The sequence below is a fragment of the Halichoeres trimaculatus genome, unplaced genomic scaffold, assembly GCF_033239565.1.
Source record: "Halichoeres trimaculatus isolate MK-OKI-2021-1 unplaced genomic scaffold, fHalTri1.1 fHalTri1_scaffold_21, whole genome shotgun sequence".
In the NCBI taxonomy this organism is placed as follows: Eukaryota; Metazoa; Chordata; class Actinopteri; order Labriformes; family Labridae; genus Halichoeres; species Halichoeres trimaculatus.
This window is the reverse complement of record NW_027437199.1, coordinates 7,195,970-7,215,002: the sequence shown is the minus strand read 5'-3', so window position 1 is coordinate 7,215,002 and position 19,033 is coordinate 7,195,970. Positions and strand designations below refer to the sequence as shown.

The 19,033-nt window shown below is 40.1% G+C and overlaps 4 protein-coding genes across 5 annotated transcripts; 3 read left to right on the top strand and 1 right to left on the bottom strand.

Moving 5' to 3' along the window:
- The first annotated feature begins 185 nt into the window (after nucleotides 1–185).
- Nucleotides 186–5,346, top strand: drd4-rs (dopamine receptor D4 related sequence). Its single transcript, XM_074698784.1, has 6 exons — nucleotides 186–251; nucleotides 778–896; nucleotides 973–1,238; nucleotides 1,399–1,511; nucleotides 3,477–4,162; nucleotides 5,138–5,346. The coding sequence occupies exons 2-6, from the start codon at nucleotides 830–832 to the stop codon at nucleotides 5,344–5,346; spliced, it is 1,341 nt and encodes a 446-aa protein (XP_074554885.1). The 5' UTR covers nucleotides 186–251; nucleotides 778–829.
- Nucleotides 5,347–6,847: 1,501 nt separating this feature from the next.
- Nucleotides 6,848–11,118, top strand: irf5 (interferon regulatory factor 5). Its single transcript, XM_074698684.1, has 9 exons — nucleotides 6,848–7,064; nucleotides 7,560–7,772; nucleotides 7,963–8,149; nucleotides 8,408–8,433; nucleotides 8,514–8,541; nucleotides 8,918–9,283; nucleotides 9,593–9,982; nucleotides 10,059–10,177; nucleotides 10,293–11,118. The coding sequence occupies exons 2-9, from the start codon at nucleotides 7,599–7,601 to the stop codon at nucleotides 10,479–10,481; spliced, it is 1,479 nt and encodes a 492-aa protein (XP_074554785.1). The 5' UTR covers nucleotides 6,848–7,064; nucleotides 7,560–7,598; the 3' UTR covers nucleotides 10,482–11,118.
- Nucleotides 11,119–11,888: 770 nt separating this feature from the next.
- On the top strand, nucleotides 11,889–14,159 carry calua (calumenin a). 2 transcript variants are annotated; one of them, XM_074698353.1, is made up of 7 exons: nucleotides 11,889–12,043; nucleotides 12,398–12,613; nucleotides 12,694–12,887; nucleotides 12,967–13,133; nucleotides 13,210–13,270; nucleotides 13,395–13,594; nucleotides 13,681–14,157. In XM_074698353.1, exons 2-7 carry the CDS (start codon nucleotides 12,399–12,401, stop codon nucleotides 13,783–13,785), a joined length of 942 nt encoding a protein of 313 aa, XP_074554454.1. In that variant the 5' UTR covers nucleotides 11,889–12,043; nucleotide 12,398; the 3' UTR covers nucleotides 13,786–14,157. The 2 variants fall into 2 exon arrangements, with proteins under 2 accessions (XP_074554454.1, XP_074554455.1); XM_074698354.1 differs by lacking the exon at nucleotides 11,889–12,043 and having other exon boundaries at nucleotides 13,681–14,159.
- Nucleotides 14,160–14,461: 302 nt separating this feature from the next.
- Nucleotides 14,462–16,626, bottom strand: opn1sw1 (opsin 1 (cone pigments), short-wave-sensitive 1). Its single transcript, XM_074697788.1, has 5 exons — nucleotides 16,287–16,626; nucleotides 15,269–15,437; nucleotides 15,029–15,194; nucleotides 14,682–14,921; nucleotides 14,462–14,563 (listed from the first exon to the last, which is right to left on the bottom strand). Exons 1-5 carry the CDS (start codon nucleotides 16,624–16,626, stop codon nucleotides 14,462–14,464), a joined length of 1,017 nt encoding a protein of 338 aa, XP_074553889.1.
- Between the last annotated feature and the right edge of the window lie 2,407 nt (nucleotides 16,627–19,033).

Sequence of the window (19,033 nt, the reverse complement as noted above, 5' to 3'; positions counted from 1 at the left end):
AGAGATCGAAAGAGAGACGGAGAGGGTGATGGTGTGATAAATCTTTTTATAGACGTGCAGAAAAAAAGTTTCTCTCTTCAGCTCAGAGGAGGAGAACAAAGAGGAGAAGGAGGAGAGGAGGGAAGAGAGGATGGAAGTAGAGGGTAACAAACGAGGAGAAAGTGTCGAGCAGGAGAAGAAGCAGGAGGAAATGTGACATAAATAATTGGAATCAAGAAACTGATCAACGGAAAGAGGAGGAGTAAATCTCAGTGAGTAAATCTTAAAACCTTTTAAAATGTTGAAATTTATGTTTTTATCTATCTTATTTGTGTTCATATTTTAACTCAAGATTAATGGTAAAAAAAAAAAATCATTATAACAAAACATAAAACTAATTTAACTGTAAATTCATTGATCGATTCAGACTCAACTGAAATCAGTGTGTTTGTTTTGAAATCCCTTAAAAATGCTCTTTTTTTACACAGAAATTTCTATGATAAGCCTGGAATCAATGTTTTCAACTTTAAATTGTTGTGTTTAGTGTAGAATTATAGTTTTATTGCTAAAACTGATGAATTTGCTTTAAAACCACTAAATTTAAATTCATTTCATTTAGTCTGAAATAACTGTTCTGAATGTTTGGGATTAATCATATATTGTTGCAATTACACAACTACACTGTATTGAGTTCAATTTGAAATCACTGAAATCAGTTAGACGTCATAGTATTTCATCATTTACGATTGTAGTTAGTCTGAAATCATTTTCATCTGTCTAAAATTATTGTTTGTTTAGCGCTGCATGCTAACAGAGACACATGAGAACTTCCCAATTATTGTGTCACTGAATGAAGAGACGCTGCTCCAGTTTGTCACCCAACCAAAACTGTCACACACCTCAGACACCTGCAAAAGGTAACAGTCATCTGTAAGATAATCGTTCCTAAAAATAAAGATACCGTCATCAGTCATCTGTCTGCTCTCTGTGCAGATGCTAACTGCGGTACCGCCTTTACCATGATCAATGTGACACCTGGTACCCCACCAACTGAGATGCTCCTGAATGGCCATAACTACCTGGCATTGGTTGTCGGCGTCCTGCTGATCCTGGTCATCATTCTCGGCAACACACTGGTGTGTTTGAGCGTGCTCACTGAGCGCTCGCTAAAGACAGCTACCAATTACTTCATCATCAGCCTAGCGGTTGCTGACCTGCTGCTGGCCGTGCTCGTGCTGCCGCTCTTCATCTATTCAGAGGTCAGAGTTTGACCCCACCAGGGGACCTTGATACGCAACATGGTGTAATTAGAGGCAAGGTTTTCATGGGTACCCTGTGTCTAGATGTCTAGATTGGCTTTACATTGTGGTTGAGTGAGCACATGGGAGTTTGTGTTTATCAATGTGTTTGTGTCCTTAGTTTCTCGGAGGAGTCTGGACTTTCAGCACCTTTACCTGTGATGCTCTGATGACCATGGATGTGATGCTGTGTACGGCTTCCATTCTCAATCTGTGTGCTATCAGCATTGACAGGTGGGTGTACCTGAGCGTGTCCCTCTGCACTGATCATTGACTGTATAAACCTTCCTGCCTCACAAGTTGCCCTCAGTTATGGCATCACAGAGTTAATTAACAACGAATCTAGTTAAAATCTTTGGTCCGATCTGAATGAGTCAGTCTTAATATTTCTCTTTCTTAAAAAAGTTGTGAGAATTAATTTCATGATTGTTCAGGAAATAAGGAGAATGAAGTCTGTAATTGTAGTAATAGTGACGCAGATCCTTGGAAGCTGATTAATCACATGACTCGTATCGTGTCTGGCACTGAAGTACTGTTTTAGAGGTGTTAGAATTTAATGAAACAGCTTGTCACGGGTTATTCAATTGAGAGGTTCAGTTTCACTGTCTGTGACACATCACATCATCACCTCAACAGGCACTGAGCCAAGAAGTCTCATCTAAAACCTCCCTGAACTCTGACTTTTGAATAGTCTACCTGAACATTTACTTATCTCAGTTCTACGAGAAAGATTCAGCTCTGAATGTAGAATACCCTAACAAATATTACTCAACCTAAATTCTTGCTCACCTGAGTACTGACTTACCTTCTGTAGGTATACACTACCTCTACCTATACCCTTGCTCAACTCACTTCTTACACTCTGATACTCTACCTGAGCACTTGCTCACCTCAGTGCTTTCGGAAATATGCCCTAACTGTATCTTCGCCATTTTATGTTCTGCCTGATGCTCTACCTTTATGTTTGCTTACCCCTGTTCTATTCTGACTGACTTCTCCATACTCTACCTGTTCACGTCAGATTCGATTGATTTTTGCTCTATCTCAAGTATTGCCCACCTCAGTACAAATAATGGCCTACCTTTACCTTAGTCCACCTAATTTCTGACAGTTTCTGACTGATGCATACTCTACCTGAATGTATGCTAACCTCAGTTCTGACTGAAAGATACCTTTACATTTACTGAGCTCACTTTCTACTCTACCTGGACTCGCTTGCTTCGGCTGTGAATGTAGGATACACTACCTGTAGGTGTGAAGATAAAAACACCTCACAAATACCACCTGAAATCTTGCTCATCTGAGTACTGACTGATACATATTCTACCTATACACCTGACACCTGATTACCTCAGTTCAGAGTGACAAATACTCCACCTGTGCACTTCCTCAACCCAGTTCTTGCAGAGAGATACCCTACCTGTGTTTTTGCTACCCTATGTTCTGAGTGTCTGATACTCTACCTGTTCACTTTAGTTCTGACTGTTTTTGACTTTCACTTAACCCTTTCTCACCTCAGTACTAACAACTTTTTGCCTACCTGTACCGTTGTCCATCTCAGTTCTGACAACCAGATACTCTATCTTCATTTCATCACACTAGTACAGACTGAAAGATACTCCACCTGTTTGCTTGATCACCTCATTTCTAATTAGGGATGGGTACCTTTCACGTTTGAAACGGCACAGTACCTGGCAATCAGTGTCGGTACTCAACGGTACCAGTTTTCGATACTTTTGTGGGTTTATGTGGTAAAAAATATCAATTTGTTTAATAGTAAAATTTAAATTATTTTAAATTTCACATATATAATCTTCAATATATAACCTCGCAATGCTGTGTTGATGTCCAGCATGGAAAATTGCTTACTCCCGTACAGTCATAAGGATGCATTTAGGTACCTAAACATGGTACCTTTTGATTACATGTGAACCGGTACCCTGTACTTTTGACAGAATTCGGTCAGTACCTATAAAAGTACCTATTTCGGTACCCACACCTATTTCTAATTGTTGGGCATTCTACTTTTACATACTCTACCTCAGCCCGGACTCACAGGAACTCTACTTGTATCCTTGTTCACCTCAGCTCTGACTGTTGGACACTCTATCTGAACCCTTACTCAGTTCCCACTTGCCTTTTCACATCCCTGCTGTCTTTGTGTTTTGTAGTCTAATGTGGTCTCTCTGTTGTTTTCAGATACATTGCAGTGGTGGTCCCTCTGAAGTACAACAGAAACCAGTTTAGTGTCCGTCAGCTGGCTCTCATCGCTGCCACCTGGCTGCTGTCTCTGGGTGTGGCCAGTCCAGTGATTTTTGGTCTGAACCAGGTCCCAGGTCGAGATCCAAGCGTGTGCAGACTGGAGGACGAGCGGTTTGTGGTGTACTCGTCTGTTTGCTCATTCTTCGTACCATGCCCTGTCATGCTCTTCCTGTACTACTGGATGTTTCAAGGCCTTCGGCGTTGGAGTGGGAGGAGTCGGTCTCAGGGGGCTCGAGCTGCTCGTCCATCTTTCTCACTGAGCCTGGGCTCTGTCCTGCAGCGAGCTAAGTCCACAACAACAGAAAGTCAAGAGAAAGTCCTATATGCCACTCCGGCCTGCCTTAGCCCCACCACTCCATCTTCCATTTCCATCACAACGCCCTCTGTGACTCAGGTGACAGAGGAGCAGCATGATCTGGGGGTAACAGCAGTAGAAAGTGACCCAATGACCATGCGGGTCGACAGTGTGTCGGATGGAGAGTTCACAGAGAGGAGGGGAGCCAGCAGGGGGGAGAACAGCCTGGTGATGAGGAGTGCTGCAAAGAGGGGTAGAAGAACCAGCAAGAGCAGCCGAGTCAGCGGGAAGGAGCGGAAAGCCATGAGGGTACTTCCTGTGGTCGTTGGTGAGTCCTTTATGACCATCAAGGTTCCAGTAGATTTTTAACAGATTATCTATAAAGAATGATGACTATTAGGTAATCAAATTCTCATTCATAAAAGAAACACGTTTAAAAAATTCAAAACAAAATCAGAGGACCAGAAACTGAGCCATGAAATCTCCCATAATTCACCTTATACTGATGATGTAATGGTTTTACTGGTGAATTACATATAATAAAAAACAATAAACATATTATTCTGATATATTAATGATACAAACGGTGAAATATAAATCATGAAAATAATCAGGTGTATCAAGCATCTCTCCAGGACGTCTCCATCCTTTTTTGACGACCGACTCAGCTTGTTCCTCACACGCCTCATGTTTCATGTTAAACACAGACACTGTGATCATCTCGGTAAAAATAGAATCTGCTTCTATCTAATCTCCGTGGAAACCACTTTAGTGTCTTAGCAGCAGCTTCATACACACAAACAGGCATGCACACACATGGACACATGCTTGCATAAACAGGTCTGTGCTGTTTGCATTATTTATTTAATTTCATAGGTTAGGTTAAAGAAATCAAACCAATTTTTGAATGCTGGTCCTCAACTAATAGAGCTGTAGAGGAGTCGAAGTAAAAACTGATAGTTTCAGAGGAAGCCGTGTTATCAGGAGAATAGAATGGTTTGTAGAGCAGGTGTGAAAACGGGCGTAAAAACTGAGATGAAGCTGAGAGGATAAAGTTTTTTTTCAGAAAGTACAGCCAATAATAAACACTTGCTCAAAGATAACACAGAATATGAATCAGAGTTACTCAGTTAATATATTCATAGGTAAGTAAAATATAGTGTATGTATTTAAACTTTTCAACATTTTCATATAATAGTTTATATTTATTTTAGCATTTTTTTTACTATATAAGATTTTTAACTTTTGTAATGCTGTCTCCTTTCTTTCCCCTCAAACCTGTTTTCACTTTGTTTATATCCAGGTGTGTTTCTTGCCTGTTGGACACCTTTCTTCATCGTCCATGTAACCAACGTGTTGTGTCAGTCATGTGACATCGGCCCAACCCTCATCTCAGTAGTAACGTGGCTGGGATATGTCAACAGCGCAGTAAACCCAATAATCTACACAGCCTTCAACGTCGAATTCAGAAATGTGTTTCACAAACTGCTGTGCTGTCGATCACAAAACTAGAGCTCAAGAAACACAGTCACTGACTTTTTTTTTCCGAACGTTTTATCAAATGTCAGACTCATATTTAAGAGTTTTGAATTTTGTGATTTGTAAAAAAAAAAAGAAAGAAATCCAAAATATAGAAATGATGTACAGAGCTGTCATGTTCAAATTGTGTTTTTTAAACTTCTAAATGAAAAATCTTTTCTTAAAACATATTAACATTTTTCATAGCATTTTTTTTCTATAATCTTTATTTAATGAAAACTAGTGGACTAAGTGGATGTAAGTGTTGAAGTTGTTATTAAAATTCTTAATGTTGAATCTGTGAAATTGATGTGAAAACAGAACAACAGTAATGTGTTTTTGTTTCGGTCTTTTCTATATTATTTAATTTAAGTATTTCAGTTTAGTTTTCATCAGGCAAGTCCTGAATCTGACCAATTTTTTTTTTTCAAAAAGAAAAATCTGTATTTTAAAGCAGAATTTTAATATGCCAAATTTAAACAGAACCTTTTTTTTGATTCAGTCTAAGAGTTTTTTTTTTTTTTTACATCTTATTACTTGATTCAGATTCGGTCAACATTCGGGATCAGGATTCGAATTGATCCCAGAACATGATCTTGATCTAATTTGAAAGGACGTAATTTATTAAAATTGAATTAAAAATACAGTCAATATACATTAAGCTAGGAAACTGCTAAGCACTCAGAGCTTAAATATTAGCCCCAGGAGTGCATCAGACTCTAACACCAATATAGTATTTCATGTGACTAAACTGAATTTGTTATTCTGGTTTATATTGATGTGTGAGTGTGGGGGGTGTCACAGTCTATGGCATGGAGGGAAATCTGAAAGTAGAACTTCCTCTTTAACTTCCTGGGTGAGGTCATTTGCAGTAAGTGAATCTGGTTTCTAGAATCACAATGACTGAGTACCCATAAACCATGCTTTGGGCATGCAGTTTTGCTGTGTCCCAGGTTCTAAAAACCTAAGTAAGGAAAAATAGTATTTTCATCCTTCAGATTCATATGAAATTTCAAATTATATACACACATATGCTATTTACTTACCATAAGCTTGTTTCTGAAATGGCTAATGTTGGTATCAGGCACTTTTATGCTAACCGTAGACTGTTTATGACGACAACATTTACATCTCAAAGTTTTAAACTTGGATGTGAATATTAAAAATGACTTGGTATGTCACTAACATCCAACTAGCCAACAAAGTAACTCACACCATGCTGTAAAGAAGAACTACAACTGCAACTTCTGACTGACAAACGACTGACAAACACTTCTCTTGAATCACCTGAGTTAAGAAAATAAAAGCTTGTGCTAATGTGATCACACCTCTGCACCTGTATTAACAAACTTTCACATTTGTATTTTGGAAAACTATCCAATGCCATTCATTCCTTATTTTAATCCTCGTTTTAAAAAATTTTTTGCATCTACAAATGTTTCTTGTTTCAGATGTGAAGCTTTTATTTTATTGCTGTAACCGGAAGTACTTGACCCTGTTGCGTGACGTTGATGCGGATTTGATCTCAGTTCCGTCAAACTTTTAGTGAGGGTGTAGTGAGCTGCTTCGGTCCTCGGTTTTTTTTTGTTTTTTTGATTGTATGTTTTTTTGTTTGTCTTTTACTGTGGGTTGTTTGTGCGTTTGTGTTTGGATGACGTCACGGCGAATGACAGTAACTCTCGGACCAATTCACGGAGCAGCAGCAGAACCAGGTGAGTCCATCAGTGAAATCACTGCCCACATACAGTATCACTCACACTAACACACAAACACACACACACACACACACACACACACACCTAAAATCTTCATCGTTGTTAAGGTGTTTAACTCACCTTTGTGACGTCATGAGTTTGTTTTTATCATGTACTGATCCCATGACTGTGGCTCGATGACTTCCCAAAACTTTTAGGGAACAAAAACGTATAGAACAAAGGTGTGTGTGTGTGTGGCAGTGAGAGTCTTGTGTAAGTATTGAAAAATTTCATTAATAAATACGCTTGCATCGGTGATCTCTGCTCACTGAGATGAGTGGTACAGAATGTTTCCGTGTAAAATTAGTAATTTCTCCTCATGGTTTGGTTAGGGTGTGGTTAGGATTTGTTTAGTTGGATTGATTAGTTAGTTAAGTTTGTTATGTAAGGCTAAAATCTCTCTTTACAGGAATCTGGAGTTAATGTGGAGTGTGTTCTGCTGCTCTCCCACAGCTTCCACTCTCCTCAGGACCTCATCCCAGTGACCTCATCATGAGCATCCAGCCCCGCAGGATCCGTCTGAAGCCCTGGTTGCTGGCTCAGGTGAACAGCGGCAGGTACCCTGGTCTACAGTGGCTGAGTCCAGACCACCGGCTCTTCCAGATCCCGTGGAAACATGCTACACGACATACGCCCACATCAGACGAGGAGAACACAATCTTTAAGGTGAGAGTCTCTCGAATCCTCTGACCTCTGACATCACAAACGAACTCACCTGTTGTACACACCTGTCTAGTAGTTGTGAGACCAATGGTGTTCCAATGGTTTTGATGCTTGCTTTTTAAAAGTGTTTTAACAAGAAAATCAAGTTGCATATTTAATTGTGCTTGTCTAACCCCTGCACTGTGTCTTCCAGGCGTGGGCTCTGGAGACAGGTAAGTATCAGGATGGCGTGGATGAACCCGATCCCGCCAAGTGGAAAGCCAACCTTCGCTGCGCTCTGAACAAAAGCCGTGAGTTTCAGCTGAAGTACGACGGGACTAAAGAAACACCTGTACAACCGTACAAAATCTACGAGGTCTGTGAGCAGCCAGGGAGCACAGGTAAGTGCAAACTTGCAGCTAAGTTCGTTACTTTAACCTGATTATCATTCTTCTTTTTGCTGTTGTTGGTATTATCACGTGTATTGTCGGGTGTCTTTGTATTCAGTTGTTACACCAGAAGCAGGAACAGATCAAACTTTCTGTTGTACTTTTAAAATAGAGGTAGAAAGTAGAAATCTTACTCTGTCTGTCTGTCTGTTTTGTTTTTAATGAACTTCAATGTTGCACCCTGACATGTCTTACTTGTTTCTGCTTTAGATGGAGGTGATGAGGATGAAGAGGAGGTAAGGAAATAAACTGCAATTATCATATTTTATCATCATCTGAGACAGAAACAAACAAAAAAATGCACTTTTTTTTCCAGATGCCAAACCTGATGGAGCTCTCAATCAGTGAGTGAAACTTCAGTTTAAAGAGCAATAAAGAAAAACTTTGTAGATTAAAAACTGTATTTTATTTCACTTCCAGACGCTGCCAAGCATCAGCGCTAAAAACAACATTTTCACTGAGCAAACTACAGGAACTTAAGCAGAATGTTAGGAAATGAAACCGGCTGAGTTAGCAGAAAGAGTCATTTCAAAAGAATCAACGTAAACAATCTAGTGTTCTTAGAGTGCTACTTCACTTTTCTCATTTAGCTCCATGAAAATAAAACATTTCTTACACAGGATCATTTCATCACATTTAAGCCCCGCCCCCTGAAATAGCTCATTCTGTGTTTGATGTAGAAATGACTGATGGTAGCTCTGTGGTGTCATGTCTCCTCAGACCCAGGGACAACTCATCCTCCCTCCTACGACTTTATGGCGGCATCAGAGGCGTCTCAGTTCAGATTGGCCCCCACAGCGTTTGGAACTCCACCTGTCCTCGACATGACCCCTGAACTCCTAATGACCTCAGACCACTCCATGACCTCGCAACCAACCTTGACCTCTGACCTTCCACATCGAGTGGTGGCTCAGGGGTCTTTTGTCTGTCCTCCAAGTCTTCAGGACCTGAACACTCTGCCCCCCTCGGCTGCTGCTGCCCCCTCTGGGCCGGCCTCTATGGAGACCGGCAGCATTGGAGGAGTCCAGACTCAGGGAGACCCTCAGAACCAGTCCTACAAGTACGACCTGCTGAGCAGCATCCCACGTAAGTATGACCTCTGACCTTTGATCTGGTTCTGCTGATCTTAGCAGAGCCTCTGTGGATCCTGTAGTAGGAACCTTAGATTTAACTAAGACAGGTTCAAAGGGGGTTGCAAAGGTCCAGGCAGGTCTGAAGGCAGGTCTGAAGGCAGAGTTAGCCTAGCTTAGCATCTAGCAGAAGGCACAGGGAGAATATTAGCCTTGAACCATGTCTGACCTTGCCAGCTGCCGAGTCACTCCTTGAGGTGCAGCGTGTAGTCTTGGTTTGCTGCCCTCTCCTGGTTGCTGTAGTAGTTCAACCCTCTGTCTTCAGTTACAGATCTGGATCTAAAGTTCCAGTACCGGGGACGTACGGCAGGCTCTCTGACCGTCAGTAACCCTCAGGGCTGCAGGCTCTACTTTGGACACCTGGAGCCAACCCCGGAGCAAGTGGAACTGTTTGGACCTGTTACTCTGCAGCAGGTCCGGTTTCCAGCAGCATCTGAGATCCAGAACCAGAAGCAGCGCTTCTACACGGAGGCCCTACTGGATGTCATGGATCGGGGTCTGATCCTGGAGATCTGGGAGCAGGACATCTACGCTATCCGCCTCTGTCAGTGTAAGGTGTTCTGGTCTGGACCTGGCATGCCAGATCAGGGTCCACCAAACCCCATGGAGAGGGAAAAGAAGATCAAGGTGTTCAGTCTCAACGGGTTTCTGCAAGGTGACCAATCAGAGCACAGATCAAAACCAGTTGAATGTAGATTTGAAACTTAACCTGTGAAATAATTTGTCCCCAGAGTTGATCCAGTTCCAGAAGGGGGAGGCTCAACACCCACCTCCCTTTGAGATCAACTTCTGTTTTGGGGAGGACTGGCCAGACAAGAAGCCCAGAGAGAAGAAGCTCATCATGGTCCAGGTGGTTTAAGTAACCTGCGTGTTTTCCTAGCGAAAAAAAATTCAAGCAAAATCTTTAGCAAACTGTGGATTCTGTGCCCCGTCTGATGGTCTCATTTTGATCTGGATCTCCTCAGGTGGTTCCTGTTGTGGCTCGAATCCTGACAGAGATGTTCTCTGGGGAACTCAGCTGGTCCACGGACAGCATCCGCCTCCAGATCTCAAACCCTGACGTAAAGGACCAGACGGTTGAGCAGTTCAAAGAGCTCCAGAGGCTCCTGCAGAGCCAGCAGATCCAGGGACCCTGGACCCCTGCTGGCCACTGAAGACCTGGACTCTGATGGGGGTGCAGAGAGCTGTATCGCCTTGCTGTCTTCATCAAGTCCAGGAGGATCTTCAGGGCCCCTGTGCCCTCTACACCTTCCTTTCATAACCTCGTACAGTATTGATCCTGATTGGTACTAGTATGGATCAGGTTTTTTTCACCCTGATCTTTGTCTGCAGGTTAAGGCGTCCGTTTCACAGGGGGTTTTCCTCAGTACCTAAGCTTCATTTTCAGTTAAGCTCAAATATTTTTCACATCATTCCAGAAACTTTTCTTCTCTCTGGGTCTAATCCTAATTTCAACAAATGCCACTCAGTATTTGGTCGGCTGCTTTTTCAGAAAATACACAGGAAGTATGTCACGGACTGGTTCTACCGAGACCTGGTCCACTTGAATACAAAGGCCTCAGTGAAACTGCCCCTGTTAAATTTATTAACCTGCTTTAATCGAATGAAACTACTGACTCTGATTTCTAAAATCACAAACTGAAATGATCCTGTTCGTGACCTCAAATAAATATTTTTATAATTGTCTGTGAGTTAACTGATCATAAAACTCTTGGTTCAATATTTCCTGCTTTTTTTATGAATAAAAAAATGTGAATCTGACTTTTAAATGATTTTATTCCTTCAACTTCTTTAACTGGCGCAATGATTATTCTTTTTTATATTTCTTCATTATTTCTGCTCATTCATAAATCCATCAGCCGTTTTACTCTGTGGTGCCCCCTTCAGGACACACACTGCATGATCAAATCATATGATTCTCAATATTTCTTCAGATTTTCTTTGGCTCGCTTTGAATCCATGTTTACAGAGTTTATTTGATATTTGTATCTAATTTAGGCTCAGGTTTCAGTTAAAGATGATTTCTTTAGGGTATAACATACTGCTTGGTGTCAAGGTCTTGTCTTACCGTGTTAGGACTCTATTTTGCATAACTACCTGATAAAAAATGTTATCCCTTTCACACCTTTATTTAGCTTATTTTTAAAACAGTTTTTCAACTTAATATTTGTTCATAAAAAATGGCCTTAGAAAATATATATCATCACAGGATACAAATATTTTTTACAATTTTATGTATTCCTAAAAACGTCAGTTTAAATTATTTTTGCCAAAAACCCAGACCTAAACACAATGTTTTTTTTCCAATAAACATGCTTTGGTTAATCATAAGCATGCATTTAAATGATAAAAAGTATACATGTAAATACAAAAATCTGTTATGTTATTAAGATTGATAATTGTCGGTGTCTCTGATTTCAGATCTGAGGACGTGGCAGCGCTGCTGTTACTTTTCTCACCGCTGTAACTTTGACTGTTTCTAATTGGCCCATATAAAACCAATAGCCAGTAGCCATTGGGTACAATGACAACTCCTCTTGACGTCACGGGCAGAATCTCCACGCTTACTGAAGTTGACCAATCAACACGGGGGATGTGTTCCGAGCCCCCCCTGATTGGCCGCAGTAAGGCGGAAGTGTTTCTGCGAGGCAGGAGACAAAACAGAGAAGACCCGTTACGTTTCGGAGCCAGGTGAAAATCCTTGGTGAAAACTTAGGTGAGGACTACAGAATCGCCGGCATGTGATAGAAAAAATTGAGTTCACACGTTTCTGTTTGTATCATTGATTTATACGACTATAAAGCGGAGTGACTTATCGCGAGATTTGACCTGTAATGAACTGTGCATAAATTCCAGCTGTTAATTGTAACTTTGTTGTTGTATTTTAAAGGTATATTGTTTGTATCATGTTAAATTAGAGTGTGTAAATGAAAAAACATGAAAGAACGCGGTAAAACGAGCTTTAATCTATAAATGGATTCAAGTGTTGATGTAAACACTCATAAATAGGCATGTAAGACACCCTTTCTTCCTGTCTCAGTCTCCATCCATGTGTCTCTGTCCCTCTCAGGATGATCCGTCTCTTGTGGGCGTGTCTCGCCCTATGTGTGGTCAGCAGCAGTAAACCAACAGAGAAGAAGAGTCGAGTTCATGCTGAAGAACCCCTAAGTCCCCTCGAACATGATGATAATAAAAACTTTGACTACGACCATGAAGCATTTTTGGGTCATGATGAGGCGAAAACCTTTGACCAGCTCCCACAGGAGGAGAGCAAGCGCAGGCTTGGGTAAGTTTCTCAGACGTGAAAATGTTTAGAGCTCTGAAACTCTATAAATCATACCCCTTACCTATGCGTTTTGTGTTTAGTATAATTGTCGATCAAATGGACAGCAACTCTGATGGCTTTGTTTCGGAGGATGAGCTGAAGGCTTGGATAAAAACTGTTCAGAGGAAACACATTTATGAGAGCGTGGAGCGCCAGTGGAAGGACTTTGACGAGAACAACGATGGCTTGATCAGCTGGGATGAGTACAAGAATATCACCTATGGAACCTACCTGGGTGAGAATGATCCACCATAAACTATTATTTTAATCCATCTGATTGTCCTCTAACTGGTTTCTGGAACTGGTTCTTACAGATGACCCTCAGGCCGACCTGGAGTTTAACTACACTGCCATGATGGCGAGAGATGAAAGGCGGTTCAGAGCTGCTGACACCAACAGAGATCTGATTGCTGACAAACTTGAGTTCACAGCCTTCCTCCATCCTGAGGAACACGACCACATGAAGGATGTCGTGGTGCAGGTGAGCATGATGTCCCTGCTAGGTTTGACTCAGGTGATGTGACTCAGGTGACTCATGTGCTCACTCCCTGTTACAGGAAACTATTGAAGACATTGACAAGAATGGAGATGGTTTCATTGACGTGGACGAGTACATCGGTCAGTGTGTCTTCTTTTCTGTGATCTGTCATCTATACATCCTAGTCTGGTTGGTGATCATTTAACTATTCTGTTTTTTTTTCAGTTTGTTATAAGCTCATTACGTGTTTTGTGTGGTCTGCAGGTGACATGTACACAGCCGAGGACCATGGCCAGGAACCTGACTGGGTGGAGTCAGAGCGGCAGCAGTTTTCAGAGTTTAGGGACAAAAACAAAGATGGAAAAATGGACAAAGAGGAAACTCTGGACTGGATTCTCCCATCAGATTACGACCATGCTGATGCTGAGTCTAAACATCTCCTGCATGAGTCTGACATCAACCATGTGAGTGTGATCCATCACCTGTGTGATACATGTGTCATATCTGTAAAAACACCTTGAGTAACACTCGCCTTTGTGTCTGTTTTTAGGATGGAAAACTCACGAAAGAGGAGATCCTTGACAAGTTTGAGGTGTTTGTTGGGAGTCAGGTGACAGACTTTGGGGAGGCATTATTACGACACGACGAGTTTTAGACATAGATTCCTGAGAAGTTATCAAGATATTTATGTGTTTTCCAAAGTTATTTATTCATAAAAGTTTTGAATGAAATTTGAAACTAAGAGTTGTTACATTTATTATAAAAAGCTTCATATGTCGATTTTTTTGTTTTTATCTTTTGTCAATTTTTAAAGGGTTTCTGGTCAATGACATCACTGCCTCTCATGTAATCTGATTTGTCACGTTTTTTAAGCTATATTTGTAAAGTTATTGCCTGTTTGTGCTGCCACCTGGTGGTTCCTGATGGAAAAAACACTAAACTTTTCAGGGAACTGTTCAGAAATTTCTTGAAATGCTTTAGATTTTTATACTGACTTGAAAAATGTCATTTATTGTGGAAGAGGATTCTAGTGTTGATATTTTTAACTTTTATCCTGTTTAATAAAAATACAAAGTGAAAATCATGTTTTTTGCAATTTTTTCTGCAGCACTGCCCCCCTCAGGTGAAAAAAAGCAACAGAAAGAAAGTTAAAAACAAGAGCTCATTTTTTTTATTAGATTTTTTTTTTCTTGCCCATGAACTATACAAATTTACTACAGTAAAACATCATTTGTTGTGTTAAAATTTTTACAAGCCTCCTAAAGAGAGAAGAAAATATACAATGTTGGATCAAAAAGTCAAAGAATGTCCGTCTGTCCTCAGCTGGAGAATTAAGATGCTGTGGACACAGAGGAAGTCTCTGTTTTTGAAGAAACTTCAGATGTTTCATCCATTTTCTTTCCAAACACCGTCTCCATGATGGCACCATAAAACTACACACACACAAACACACAAAACATCGATCAGGTGATTAACCTCCAATCTCATGATGAATTTAAAAAAAGAAACAGTGAATTGTTTAAACCTCACATAAATCTTGTGTGGACTCACCTGTTTGTTCATGAAGGTGTAGATCAGCGGGTTGTACACACACGAGCTCTTGGAGAAAAATGCAGGAATGGTGACGAGTCTGTAATCCTTGTTTTCCTCAGGTGAGTAGGCGAAGTAGAGAGCAGCGATCGCATATGGACCGTAACAGGTGATGTAGGATCCAACCATCAAAATGATCATCCTTGACACTTCTTTCTCTGCCTTCTGGGTGGAGACTGACTCTGTCTGCTGAGCTGCTACCTGAGAATAACACCAACAAAGAAGAAGAAGAAGAAGTAGAAATCATTGTCTTTTTAGAACTGGTTGATGAGACGTTACAATTCTTTTGATGATCAGGTGTCACTCACAGCCCTCAGCGCGCCCAGAAGCTGTGAGTAAGAGAAGATGATGATGGTTAGCGGGGCGATGAAGCATGTCACCATCAGAAAATTGGTGTAAGAGTGGGTGTGGTACTCCTCGTTGTGTGTGTACCAGTCTGGTCCACAGGAGCAGCCCAGACCTTCAGGGATGTACCTAAAAACAGATGAGTGATGAGGTCACATGATCATGTTTAAGTTACCTGGAGCGTCCTAAAGGTGTGCTCATACCTGCTCCAGCCAAAGAAAGGTGGGATGGCACAACCGATACCCATGACCCAGGTGAAGACAACAGCACCGAGGGCGTGGTTACTGCCGAACTTAAAGGCTCCAAACGGTTTACAAATGACCAGATACCGCTCGAAGGACAGGACTGCGAGAGACCAGGCCTGCACCAGAGCTGAGGACAAGATACAGAAGACAAGATGCTTCAGGCTAAACACAGAGGAAATGACGCAGAAGACAAGATTTATCGAACAAAGAACAGAAGATGAGACACAAAAAACAAGACAGGGAAGACAAGATGTGTAACTCAAGATACAGGAGACAAGATATATATAACAAGATTTAGAAAACAGGGTATACATAAATGAATGACAAAATTAAAATAAAGATAATGAAAACATGATGCAAAAAACCAGGATACACAAAAAAAAAGTTTTAGAACAAGATGTAGGAGACAAGATATAAAAAACAAGATAAGGAAAGCAAGATGTAAAGACCAACAGACTTGGGTTAAGATCTAAAGAACAAGATATTTCAATCAAAATACAGAAAACTTGATAGGAAAACAAGCTAAGGAAGATAAGATTCCCAAAACAAGATCTTACAGACGGGATATATTGAATAAGATACAGAATACAAAATATATATAACAAGATACAGGAGACAAGATATGAAACAAGATATACAGAACAAGATGAAGGAGTCAAAGTAAATAGAGCGACATAAAGGAGATGGGATGTACAGACAAGATATATAAAACAAGATACTGGAGATGAGATAAGATTTATAGTTCAAGATCCAAGAAACTCAAGATATATCTAAGAAAGAATACAAGACCATCAGTGGACCAGAGAACAAAACGCATTAGACAGAAGACAAGTCACATGACTCAAGGACAAGATACAAATGACAGGATACAGAAAAGAAAAGACAAAAGAAAGAACCGATAACAGAAGATAGAAGAGACAAAGAACAAGATAAAGGAGATGAGCTTGTGGTTATAACCTACACTGAAGTGTTTTACCTGATACAGATCCCATGGCAGACTCCATGGCACACATGGTGTGTCCCAGGAAGTAGTATCCCCTCATGGTGGAGATGAACACCTGGCTGACGGAGAAGGTGACGAAGATAAAACCTGCCACGGAGATGTTGATCAAGACATAGTTCAGAGGGACTCGGATCTTCTTGTACTTTGCTGCCACGAGGAGGACCACAAAATTTAAAGGTGTCCCAGCAAACAGGACAAAGCCCATGAAAGCAGTCTGCAGGTGGAACACATAGGAAGGGGCCAGGTGATACTGGGGCCCCTCGAAGGGGCTCACTTTGGAAATGTTCTCGAACAGGTGGAAGTGTTTCCCCATGGTGAGCGGTGTAGCACACCTGTGGAGTTTAGCCTCTTTATATACACACATAAACCACTTAGACAAAAGATTCTACATGATGAGCTGCTTTACTTTTCACAAAGTCACATTTACGGATTAAAATCTCCACCTTTGTCATCTGTCTGACCCTTCTTTTACTTCTAGCCCTAACAGGCTCTATGGATGTTAATTGCACGGCACTTTAATCTGCTTAGAGGTCAGTCAGAGGAGCCGGACATCCTCCGTGTGTAAATAAATACACATTTACTACCTGTCTTTGCAGATAGATAAAGGTTTAAAATAATCTGTGTGTGCCTTAATTTTATTAGTATAAATATCCGGAACAGAGAATCTAGAAATCTTTTTTGACAACATTTCAGATTGACAAATAGGTAACAAGTATACAAAGTAAAACTAAACTGAGAAAAAATCGCAATGATGTAATGTATTTAACATTTATACACAACTAGTGTAGATATAAGTAACATTAAAAGTAAACAAACTGTAACTCTTGTTAATTCTAGCCAAATTATTTGACCATTTTCAGCTTAAATTATGATAATTTGACAATTAATTTGTTTCTGTGATCAAACATCCTGCACCACTGTGGAATTCAACTCTTAACCTGTTAAACAATTAACCTGTTAAACCAGATCCCATTAAACTATTACCCATTAAACCATCAAGTATTTAACCAGTAACAGACAGACTTATGCTTACCTGTTTGTTGATTTTAACCTTTGATAATCAATTTTTCAATCTATTAATATCCACTTACTCACATTCTCTTTAACACAGACTTTAAAAACACTATGGAACCATAATAGCTACATTTATTTACATATTTATTAGATTAATGTAACTTCATATTGGCCACATTTTTAAAACTGTTGTTCTTACTTTAAATTTTTGAAGTCACACTTTGACATTTTAGACCCTTTCACTTCCTTACAGAAATCCATATTTATTGTTTTCAATAAATAAACACTATTTTTGAAAATACTTTAAACACCCTCTTAAAGTCATGCCCATTGTTTTCATGTTTTTTTTTTTTTTTTTACAAAACACAACAAAATTGACCAAACACTTAAAATATATGACTTTATTTAGACTTTTACTTAAAAGATAAGGACAATACATGACTATCAAGCTGCTAGCTTCAGTAACATAGTTATTTATAGCCTGGCCTTTATTAAAGTAAACTTTGTCATTTACTAACGAACTCTGAAACCCAGAATTAACTTCAGTGGGCAAGTATCACAAGGACCTGATGTTGTCCAAAAAATAAATAAATAAATAAATAAATAAAAAATAATAAAATAAGTAAATAAATAATAATAACAATAAAAATACTTAGTTCATTATTTTAGGAGTATGGTGGTTTCCAAGTTAAACACTGGCTTTTTACATGCATTAACCATGAAATGGTTTATTATGACATTTGCAGTATTTTTGGCAGATTTTCAGTCAACATTTGGGATTTATTAATTCAGCTAACTGGTTGAAAATAAATAATTCAGTTTCATGACAGTGGTGCCTTCAAGGGGGGCCAAGGGGGGCCATAGCCACACTGATACATTTGCTGCCCCCTCCCCTCACCAGGAGTATGTACAGTTTTTTTTTTTTTTTTTTTTAAACCGCTGGAACTAGGTATTCCAGTAATTTCATATTGACATGAAATAATCAGCAACATTTACCATGAAATAAGAAACCAGAGATATCAGCAGGTGATTCTCATGTTCCCATAGTTTCAGACTAGTCGATAAGCCACAACAGCATTACACAGTTCCTGAACTTCAGTTATGGCTTTTAGCTTTGGTGTGCCATACCAAGATTTTCAGGGGTCCCATCTTGCCACCCCTGGTTATAAATTCTGGAGGTGCCACTGCTGCAGGATGTAATCAGCCTGTGTACATTGTGTGTATCCATATGCATTGCATGTCTTTAAGTCTGTATATCAAGGTAGTAACGAGTTTGTGTGCAGGTAGGAACAGAGCAGTCGGCTAATCCAGTAAGAACCTTTAAGTTTTCACTCCGTGTGAGATCAGCTTCTAATCCGGATGTTTCAGATTTACCTGTCCAGGTCAACATTGTCAATCCTCGTAATCCTGCAAACGTTTTCAGTAATCAGATTATAAACAAAAAGCCGGGGCAGAATCTCTAAAAGCTCCACAGGGGATGATAAAGGGTTAATCTGACAGAGGTCATGACGTACACATGGGTCTGTTTTAAAAGGCTCCACACCAACGTCTGATCATCACCGTGTGGATTCATCGCAACATTGTTTCAACTGCTGATCATTTCATCATCTCATCACTTCTTAACTTCATCAAATCATCCCATTCCTTCATCAACTCTATCACTCCATCCACTCATTCCTTCATCTTCCCTTTGGTTCGTTTCCTCA

Excerpts from the sequence above, each read along its gene's own strand:
- drd4-rs (XM_074698784.1), top strand. The coding sequence starts at position 830 with ATGAAGAGACGCTGCTCCAGTTTGTCACCCAACCAAAACTGTCACACA. Across the intron at positions 897-972 it reads ACCTCAGACACCTGCAAAAG|ATGCTAACTGCGGTACCGCC; the intron begins GTAACAGTCATC and ends CTCTCTGTGCAG. Across the intron at positions 4,163-5,137 it reads GGTACTTCCTGTGGTCGTTG|GTGTGTTTCTTGCCTGTTGG; the intron begins GTGAGTCCTTTA and ends GTTTATATCCAG.
- irf5 (XM_074698684.1), top strand. The coding sequence starts at position 7,599 with ATGAGCATCCAGCCCCGCAGGATCCGTCTGAAGCCCTGGTTGCTGGCT. Across the intron at positions 7,773-7,962 it reads AGGAGAACACAATCTTTAAG|GCGTGGGCTCTGGAGACAGG; the intron begins GTGAGAGTCTCT and ends TGTGTCTTCCAG. Across the intron at positions 10,178-10,292 it reads AGAAGCTCATCATGGTCCAG|GTGGTTCCTGTTGTGGCTCG; the intron begins GTGGTTTAAGTA and ends GGATCTCCTCAG.
- calua (XM_074698354.1), top strand. The coding sequence starts at position 12,399 with ATGATCCGTCTCTTGTGGGCGTGTCTCGCCCTATGTGTGGTCAGCAGC. Across the intron at positions 12,614-12,693 it reads GAGAGCAAGCGCAGGCTTGG|TATAATTGTCGATCAAATGG; the intron begins GTAAGTTTCTCA and ends TTTTGTGTTTAG. Across the intron at positions 13,271-13,394 it reads TGACGTGGACGAGTACATCG|GTGACATGTACACAGCCGAG; the intron begins GTCAGTGTGTCT and ends TGTGGTCTGCAG.
- opn1sw1 (XM_074697788.1), bottom strand. The coding sequence starts at position 16,626 with ATGGGGAAACACTTCCACCTGTTCGAGAACATTTCCAAAGTGAGCCCC. Across the intron at positions 15,438-16,286 it reads TGCCATGGGATCTGTATCAG|CTCTGGTGCAGGCCTGGTCT; the intron begins GTAAAACACTTC and ends TCTTGTCCTCAG. Across the intron at positions 15,195-15,268 it reads CCTTTCTTTGGCTGGAGCAG|GTACATCCCTGAAGGTCTGG; the intron begins GTATGAGCACAC and ends ATCTGTTTTTAG.